Raw genomic sequence first — 9,816 nt, 5'->3', positions numbered from 1 at the left:
AAATTACCTATTTGAATTACCCAGGTACTTTAGTCTACTTTTTGGTTTACATAAGGTACCTGAAGTTCTATTATATTTATTTTATTTTACAGTGAAGTATGATTCAGTATGCATCAAGTTTAAGACGGTAATTATACTCAAGACTACCATTTTAATTTCATAGTGTGAGAAAATACACAAATACATAGTTAAAATATATACTTGTGGGCTTTGAATGTAAATGTAGATAAAAAGAGAGAATTGAAACAATAGATATATTATTTTAAAATAATTTACTATAGTTAATTAAAACTTCACTTAAATAAATTCACATTCTATTTATAAACATACTCTAATACTACTGGCAACCTTACTGACTTTACTTCAGTTTAAATCTGAAGAAAAAAAAACCAAAAAGTCATATATTTAAAAAGTTAACGTAACATGTGAGCAACAAAGGCTGCCAGCATTAATAGAATAGATGAAGTAATGGCTGCAGATGATGATCTTTCTAACACTTCTTCCATAATTTCTGCTGCAGCGTTGTTTCCCCATTGCAGGTTGGATATTGCCAAGTTGACTACCCCGACGGCGGAATTGAAAGATGATCCAAGCCCTAATTGCTGAACGTATGCCCAGTTTTGGAACTGCAAAAAAAGTATTCGATTAACTATTCTGTGTGAGCGAACCAATCAACTAGTAGCTACTACAATGATAGTCAAAAGTTAACTTACCCTTTGAATATCTGAAAAGTTTGTCAAAAAAGCGGCTACAGAGTTAATTGCAATATTCAAGCGAGCAGCTCCACCATATCTGTAAATAATTAAATAAAATTATGCTTCGTTTCCACTTCTTGGGCACACTTTTTGATACGTCTGTTTATTTTTAGTCATCTAATCAGAATTTGATGTCTTAATGACTTATATTAATTATGAAAAAGACTGGAAATAAAATATGAATTAATACGGTGAATTAGATTCTTACAGAGGTACAACACTTACGAAGTTCTGATCTCTGCATAATTATAGAACAAGAACTGTAGAACTGTGTTCAAGTTATTCCGGTTGCCTTGCAGGGCGAAGCTAAAGGCATTGGTCTTGTCATGGATTCTGATCTTGTCGTTGTGCATCGACTGGTCCAAGTAACTGCAATGTATAATGAAATTAGTAAATTTTGACGATACAAAAAAGTGTATACAAATAATGTAAATTTTCTTTACAACTATGTTATTTATGTTGATCGTGTTGTTATTAATCATGTATGATGTTAATCAAGCCTCTTACATTTTTTTTTGTTTCCTTAAACATGTGAGAATTGTGAACATTGTGATGATCTATTGTGAACATTTTTGTTGCAAAATATTTAAGTAAATATTAAAAACATACAACGTTTATGTAAAAGTATACGTGCTGTTGATAAATCGACTGCAAGAGCTTAGGTTAGGGAGTAAAATAAAAAACAAAATCTGTAGGACTTACTGCAGCAAAGAATTGGTATCATTAGTGCATGCTAAGGCCCGGAGTATGACGACCATGTCAGCGGTGTTCTCCGAGGAGTTATACTTGCTGAAGAGGAAGTCGTAGTCGCTATTGTCGCCATGACGGAGACCCACGCAGTAAACGTGGCGACGGATATTTACGTCAATTCTACAACAGATAAATAATCATAACATCAACACTTTGAACTCGACTGTAAAATCATAAAAAAAAAAAAATAATTAAGTGATTGTCCTGACTTCATATTTCAGCTTTGTAATATTAAAGTTAAAAAAAATCCGAAAATATCAGAGAGCCCTAGAAGCTTCTTCAATGAACACACTTTTTTACATCAACCAAATGTTAAGTGTTATTTCGCTAGGATCGTTTCCATTCTTACTATGTTTGATTACTATATAGATGCTAATCGTAAAGGCAATTTAAAAAAAGACAAATATACTTACAAGTTAGTATCATTAGCCTTGTAAGCGTTCCACTTCTCCAAGCTGTCGCTGATGCAACGCTCGTGCCCGAGGTTGCAGGCCAGATTGAGGATCTGGATGCGGTTCAGGTTTCTGGAGGTGGAGCACGTAGGGCAGCCGTCGAATCCAAGGTCGTTGACTACATTGTTTAAAAGTTGGAGCAGCCAAGCCTAAAATGCAGATTAATAAAAATATATTATATTTACAACAACATGAGTTATAAATAAAACTTAATCCTTCGATTCGATTCCAACAAACACAATTTAAATGGAAAGGATGTTAAATGTTTAAATATTCTACTTATGGCCTTCGTGTATTTCACAGTTTATTCCATGAATAGGAAGGATAAAATATAAAAGATTTTACAAAATTTGAGATAAAATTTAGTTTCTCTTAGAAAAAGAGAAATAGTTTGACTAAAACGAGTTATATTAATACATACATTAAATCTGTCGTGAACGATAGTCAGATGCTCTAGTCTCCTTCTTATCCAATCCAGCTGACCGATAGCGGCGCCCCAGACGTAGTAGTCAGTCTCGAACTCCAAGAACGAGAGGACGTCGAAAGCACGCTCGGTGCTGATATGTTCAGACCGCAAGAAGTAGAGGACATCGTTGACAATCTAAAAGTATAAACCAATCATCTATATATTCTCAAGAAACTAAATAATTCAGGAGAGACATTAAGCTTCATCATGATTTTGAGTTCGCTAGTCGGACTGACGTGCGAGAGGACGATATAATCGATATAATATCTCGTTAATTATATTAAAAATGTGTCTGGAATTGAAGATCTAGTTTCTCATAATACACACCTGAGCGCGGTTGAGCTTGTCGACTGTAACTCTGTTGTTATTGTTGCGAAGGAAGGAAGCAATCATTTCCCAGTTGTGGTCATCATAGTTGACACGGTAAAGACCTGACGATTTAAATAGGTATGTTGTTAAAAAACTGGTAAAGTATCTAGGCATTGGTGATGGTGGAAAGAGAAGGCCGTAGACAAATATTTGAATGCAGTATGTAATATTATTTAGATTTCTGTGAGTAGCTAAATCTAAAAAAAAATGTTCTGTCTTAAACTTGAAAATTATGATGAATTTATTAATTTTCTTTCTTTATTGTTTCTAGATTTGTTTATTAATCATTTTGGAATTATTATTTTATGATTTAGTAACCAACTCGTTTGAGTGACTGATCAATATATATATTTTGCATTATACTTTTTACTATAAAAAAGCAAAACTGTAATATTATTTTGATAATACTATTACTAAGAGACGACTGACCAGATTGCTTAATGTTGAAGAGGACGAAGTTATGGCCAGTCTCAGCTTGAATGGTTGTCGAGTTACTAGTGAGGACTAGACTAGGCTTGGTGTTGGTGAAGTCTCCGGAACCACGTTGTGCCCACGAGATCGGGATCTGCCATAGCTGAGCTGGTGGACTGCCGGTGAGTTGGTAGCGTTGCTAGAAAATTAGAACATATCTAGATCCTGATACCTGAGTCGCTGTTTAGGGATCTTTAAGGCAAGAGTGAATAGCAATTTTTTGAGCTTGCGTGCAACACCTTCGACCTCATCTATATTTCCAATTAGGTTGAGATCAAACGCACTCAAATTATTGAAGTATATACTAAGGCTAGTAGCCTTACTAGTATTATCACACTATACATTTAATATTATCTTATCCATAAATCAAAACATAATTTTATTATTTTTATCCAAAATATTGATAAAACTTTACCAAATTCTTACCTGAGTGATAGTAATGACACCTGTGTTCATATTGAAGTCCACATTCAAGACAGGTGCTCCAGGGTTCTGTACCCAGCTGTCGAAAACTTCTCCAATGTCGATATTAGGGTAACGACGTTCAAAGTCAAGGTCCTCACTGGCTGCTCTTCGGAAGGCGGCATACATGGCTTCAGGTGTGCCGAGTCCATATGCACTGGGGAAATCAAAATCTTAAGAACAGCGGCAGCTATGATCCAATCTCTCGTTATGCACTTAAATTATTCATACTAATACGTCGATTTTTAACAACCAAATTAAATTGATTATATGTCTATGAACCCATTTATGTAATACTGTTAAAAATTACATTACTTATAATTTAAATAATTTTAAATTTAAATACATAATTTATTAAGATATATTTTATAAATATAGTATAAGTGGCATTTTATTTAAAAGTTCGTTAAACTCACTTATCTCTTAGGTAATATCTCAGAGCTTGTCTGAAAGTGCGGAATCCGAGGAAGTGCTCCAACATCTTCAGAACAGAGGCTCCTTTGGCGTAGCTGGTAGTACTGAAGTGGTTGGAGATAGAGTTGTTGTCGGCTACAGAACTGAGGTTCATGGGAGTCGCCGATGCTGATGCGTCAGAATTCAAAGCGCTATGAACGTAGTCGATTACAAACTGGTCATCCAGTTCTAATTCGGGGTCAGCCTGAAGAAGTAATAAGTCATTTGTATAGGCAGAAAAGTTATTGCCGCATAAATTCGAATTGAATGGATTGGATTATTCAATAATTGAATTAAATTTTGAATCAGAAGATTCTATTTTTTAATAATATTTCAAAAATGATGTATATATATATCAACCTTTATTTGTTATGTAACGTATTTTGTTTGATGTTTAACTTACTCTAAAAATAGTAGAAATTATATTTTTGTATCTTATTGTACTCTAAATAAAATGATAGCTTCATCAATTGTAGTAGACTTGTTATTATACATTTATTAAATGTAATGAATACAAAAGTTATTCATATATACTGTATCAAGTTGAAGTTTCATATGCCAATCCTGTGTAAATAAAAATCGCCTCACCCAATGGGCGCCGAAGTACTCAAAGAAACTGGCAAAGGATTCATTCAGCCAAAGATTGCTCCACCAGAAGCAGGTGACGAGGTTGCCGAACCACTTGTGGGCGAGCTCGTGGGCCATAATTGTGGCGATGGTGATCTTATTGTTGATATTTGTGTTATTCTCGTCATACAACAGATAAGCTTCCCTGAAGGTAAAAACATCGTTTTAAATGACTTTTTATAACACTCGATTAATTTCATATAAGGACATATTATTTTCTTCGCATGCGAAGTATTTTTATATTATTCTGACTGCGTAATATACATAAAAGTAGAATGTTATCTTATGTTCTGTCAATAGCTTCTCAGGTACTCCTGCGTATATGCACTGGAAATTGCGCAAATTTGACTGATGATTTTAACTCTATGTGCCATAGACAAAAATAGCTTTTATTTTCAAACAAAGGATGATTTATATGTTCTTATAAATGCTACTCAATTCATTCATGATCATTATAATATCATATTATACCTGTAGTTGACCATTCCCCAGTTCTCCATAGCTCCAGAGGGAAAATCAGGCAATGCAATGTGGTCATTTTTCATTGGCTGGCCCTGTCCCATATCGTAGTAATCGATGCCTAAGTAATCATCCAGCTCATTGGTGATCTTTAGACCAATATCGGCAGCGTATGCGTGTTGGTCGGTGACTCCTTGGCGAGAGATGATACCGAAGGGTTTGGTAGGTGTGCTAGTCAGAGTGGTCTCCACAAAGTCACTGACGTGAAAGGCGATCAAATAGGCGGAGATAATAGGAGTAGGAAGGAAAGTCTCGCGAACGCGGCCTCCGCTGTTAAAACATATAAAAAGTATTATAAACTACAAAAAATGCTTTCTATTGGTAATTATCACCATAAAACATAAATCATTAAAAATAATAATTCTATAAAGAATACTTACGTCAAATTTACGGTATCATTGATGGCCATATTAGAGTAGGACGGACTCAGGTTGCCATCACGAGTTATAGAGATGACGAATCGAGATTTGAACTGAGGCTCGTCAAAGCACGGGAATGCTTTTCTGGCGTGGTAGGGTTGGAATTGAGTCGTGGCGTATGTGCTGCAAATAAAAAAAAACGTTTTTCTATATATGGTCGTTCAAATCAAAAAGGGCCTTATGGCGCTAGCATTTAGGTATTTAATGCCGTTGTTCCAAGGTCCCTTTTGATTTGGACGACAACATAATTAAGGAATTTATCAAAAAATCATAATAATATATATTAGATACACAATCCTGCAATTTAGAAGATTCAAGTTACTTACTGAATTTCATTGCCAACGTAATAATATCCTCTATAGAAGCCTCTATCGACGGGATTCTCGTTGATCCTACCCAAATATCTGATGACAATGTCATACTGTCCCACAGGCAGAGGGTTCTCGAAGTTGATCTCAAGGATTTCGTAGTAACTATCAGTGATGTAAGGGTTGGGGAACCTCAGGGGAACGGGCTGGTTGTTAGCATTGAGAACTGTGACGGTCTCAATGGAAACCACGTTTTGGTGGAGAACAATTTGTGTTAAGTTCTCTGCTTGGACCTGAAAATGTGTAAAACAATTAACTATTGTAAAATAGACAGAAACAACTTCCGTTTTCTTATTTAAGTTATTATTATTTTATCTTCTCTGTTTAATACCACTAGTTCTACGGGCCAGTAGTAGCTTAACACATAGAAATCTAGTGGGAATAACCTAATGATGAAAAGGGCCGAAATTTAATTTTAATATTACGCTTCATGGTTACCATTGTTGATTGCACAACCTTATTTGATTGTATTTTATTTTATTTTACGAATACATACGATTATTGCTAAAATTAAAAAAAAGAAACATGTTAAAATGAAACAGGGAGGGACAGTCTTAGTAATTATTACTTTTCAATAATTTTTTTTTAATCTACTGGATCGAATCAGGTGAAATTTGGTAGAGTAAATAAATATTAAGGGTGATTTTTGGGGGTAAATTAGGAAGTTAAAAAAAGTTAGTTATTGTGCCATATCTATACTATTATTATAAATAGGTAAGTAGGCGTTTGTATGTTTGAGTCGGGTAATCTCCGAAACTACCGAACCAATTTAAAAAATTCTTTCACCATTAAAAAGTACATTAACCAAGATCGCTATAGCCTATATTTTATATCAAAATTCCCACGAGAGCGAAGCCCCGGACAACATTAGTACCAAATAAAATTATACGTAACCCTCTTCACACGAGTTTAGCTCGCATTTAACCGGTTTTTTTCGATACCTTACAACTGCAATACCGTTATTAGAAGAGTTTTTTTTTTATTTAACTTTATAACCATTTTGTTCTTTAATGGCTAATTGAGATTAGTCTTTTGATCCATACGATAACCAACTCCTCGATAAGATTGCGCTTGCTCCAATAAATTGATAATTAATGAGGCTGACATCATTAACTATGTCCATGAACAATGTTGTTGTTAATAAAAAGTCTACATGCCTATGACATACAGAAAACAAAATAATAAAATATTCTCGTAATAAGTACATAATAAAACTAACTAAACTACTTTAAGGAATTTTGAGATTGTGAATAGTAGTAATTCTGTTTTATTCTGGAATGTTTATCATCCACTGATACCTACCTAGATTTGAAGTCCGACCGATTAATTACAAAGATTATAAACGCGAAACGACAGATAAAAATCATACAATCTTTCGACATCTATTGACCCTACTAAATTGCTTATTCAAATTAAAGTTTTATTCACGCGGAATAGAGTCGTACCTCAAATCATAATTGAAATGAACTTTGACAAGTTTATTTGTTAGACAAATTAAAAAAATAACCCCGACTTTCAATATTCTCTACTTTTGAACGGTTGAACCGATTTTCATGAAACATGATTAAGAACACTCGGGATAAAATTATCTATGACGCAAAAAACTAACTAAAATCCGTTCATCCGTTTGGGAGCTACAATGACACAGACAGACACGTTAAACTTATAACGCCTCTCTTTTTGCCTCGGGGGTTACCTCTCTCTCTCTTTCTCGTCTGAGCATTTCCTCGATTATTTCCTAAGCTACTTAGTGCCGGAGCTCAGTATCGGTTTGCTATTTATCGCCTAAACTTCGAACGAATATTAAACATAAAAAGTGTAACATATTATTGAAAGCTCACCTGAACTGTAAGCTGAACCAACCCATTAAATCTACCCTCATCTAGATACACATCAAGGTCCACATATACATCTGTTGGTTGAACGTAGTCCTTCAGACGGTATTTTGGATCATCTAAATTGGTACTACGATCTAAAAACTCAAAACTGGATCTAAGCTCATCTGGGATAGCAAAAGCTGATCCCAGAAGGATGAATAAAAATACTGGAACGGACATACTGCGTTCTGAAAAGAGAGATATATATATATATTTATTTACTTGAGAGTTTTTACTATAATATGATACTTTTAAGTTAGTATCATATAGTAAAAACTCTCAATTTATGGACTATGAAAGACAATAAAAGTAATTGGCTTGTGAAATTTCAACAATCTTATTCAGCAAAGAATCTAGATGAATTAAAAAATGAATATACTAAATAACAATTGTTATCTTAAATTGACCTATATATATATAATACTTGACTAAAATAAAACTTACCCATTGTCCCCAACTACACCAACTGATCAACTACAGGATTTAAGTGACTATATTTGAATTTATCATTAAATGTCTACATTATCAGAAATAATGACTGTATTTAATCCACAAATTTATCGTCGACGCGCGTAATATCTTTTATATATCTTATCCATCATCGATAAAGTAATGAAGCATATAATTATAATTATTAAATTCAATAATAATACTTTTAGTCCAAGAATTTTGTACTTTGATAATGACTATGCACAATCGTGGATCAAAAGGTCTCAGGTTCGAATCCTACTCGTACTATATGAGTTTGTATAAGTACCAATCTGACTCATATAGTAGTTTTCATAGACGATGTTGTCCTTCAACGGAAGCAAGAAACCTGCACACTGGTGGACAGTTTAGTTCACTAGTATGTACGCGACTACCTGCCACACGATGGCGGTGAGTGTAGTCGTAAAGTCATGTCAGATGCCTTTAGGCGACTTGAATAAAATCTGACACCAGTGTTAGCAATACACACTCAATATAATGATGATGACTATGCACAATAACAATATTTAGTAGTTTTATCCGCCATTACAACCTAGAATCTTTCGATCACTGGCGAGCGTCTTGACCACAGGACCAACAATACCATATTGAGAATATCATGTTCAGCCTTCCGCTGTTAGGCATTGGCCCATAAATTGAAATATAACAAATGAACTACATTTTTTAAAATATAGATTTTATTATTAAATTTGTGAATATATAAACAATTCCATAATTGTAATTTACAACAATGCATAGATTTAAGCTGTTCTCCGGGACGCAGCTCACGGGATAACTCATGGGATAAAAATAGTATGTGCTGTTATATTAATTCGAATTATCGTTGGTAAGTCAGAAAAAGTTTATTTGCGATTCGATTGAATTACGTGAACCCAAAAAATCAATCATCAACTTTGTTTGGCTATTGCAAATCTTAGTTCTAAATGTGTTTGCGAGATGGCAATACTGGTATCATTTTGTTAAAAAAACATGAAAAGAAAAAATAATATAAGCAAAAATGTCGGCAGTAGCTTTTGTTTTTACAAGCTTTTACTTTCAAAATACAAGTATATAATATATTTTGTAATTTAGTTGTTCGGGTGGAATCTTGAAATTCAATTTTAAAGCGGATAGGAATTTATTATCTTTAACCGATTGAGCTAAAAATTTGTACTTATACATACATACATACACGATATGCAATACCTGATGATGCACCCAGGTTTGGCTCCCTACGAGGAGATTCCTCAACGGTTTATAGAACTCAGCAGATTATTCATTAGTGTGTACGCGTCTGCATGACACTAGATAGCGGTTTTCTTAAAGTCAGATGCATAAGTATTTACACTATTTGAATTTA

General features: G+C 34.0%; 1 protein-coding gene across 1 annotated transcript; it reads right to left on the bottom strand.

Annotated features, from left to right (window-relative positions):
• Positions 1-255: 255 nt before the first annotated feature.
• On the bottom strand, positions 256-8,542 carry LOC128671615 (membrane alanyl aminopeptidase-like). Its single transcript, XM_053748273.1, has 16 exons — positions 8,433-8,542; positions 7,953-8,176; positions 6,070-6,344; positions 5,705-5,866; positions 5,277-5,594; positions 4,767-4,950; positions 4,142-4,383; positions 3,690-3,882; positions 3,222-3,402; positions 2,751-2,854; positions 2,379-2,558; positions 1,919-2,106; positions 1,458-1,625; positions 981-1,124; positions 714-792; positions 256-626 (listed from the first exon to the last, which is right to left on the bottom strand). The coding sequence occupies exons 1-16, from the start codon at positions 8,434-8,436 to the stop codon at positions 414-416; spliced, it is 2,859 nt and encodes a 952-aa protein (XP_053604248.1). The 5' UTR covers positions 8,437-8,542; the 3' UTR covers positions 256-413.
• Positions 8,543-9,816: the final 1,274 nt, after the last annotated feature.

Source organism: Plodia interpunctella, chromosome 7, assembly GCF_027563975.2.
Source record: "Plodia interpunctella isolate USDA-ARS_2022_Savannah chromosome 7, ilPloInte3.2, whole genome shotgun sequence".
Classification (NCBI taxonomy): domain Eukaryota; kingdom Metazoa; phylum Arthropoda; class Insecta; order Lepidoptera; family Pyralidae; genus Plodia; species Plodia interpunctella.
This window is presented reverse-complemented; position numbering and strand designations above follow the sequence as displayed.

What these genes read in the sequence shown, in the direction of transcription:
- LOC128671615 (XM_053748273.1), bottom strand. An exon ending in TACGTTGGCAATGAAATTCA is followed by an intron (nt 5,867 to 6,069) that starts GTAAGTAACTTG and finishes TTTTATTTGCAG; the next exon opens with CACATACGCCACGACTCAAT. An exon ending in TATGCAGAGATCAGAACTTC is followed by an intron (nt 793 to 980) that starts GTAAGTGTTGTA and finishes AATTATTTACAG; the next exon opens with ATATGGTGGAGCTGCTCGCT.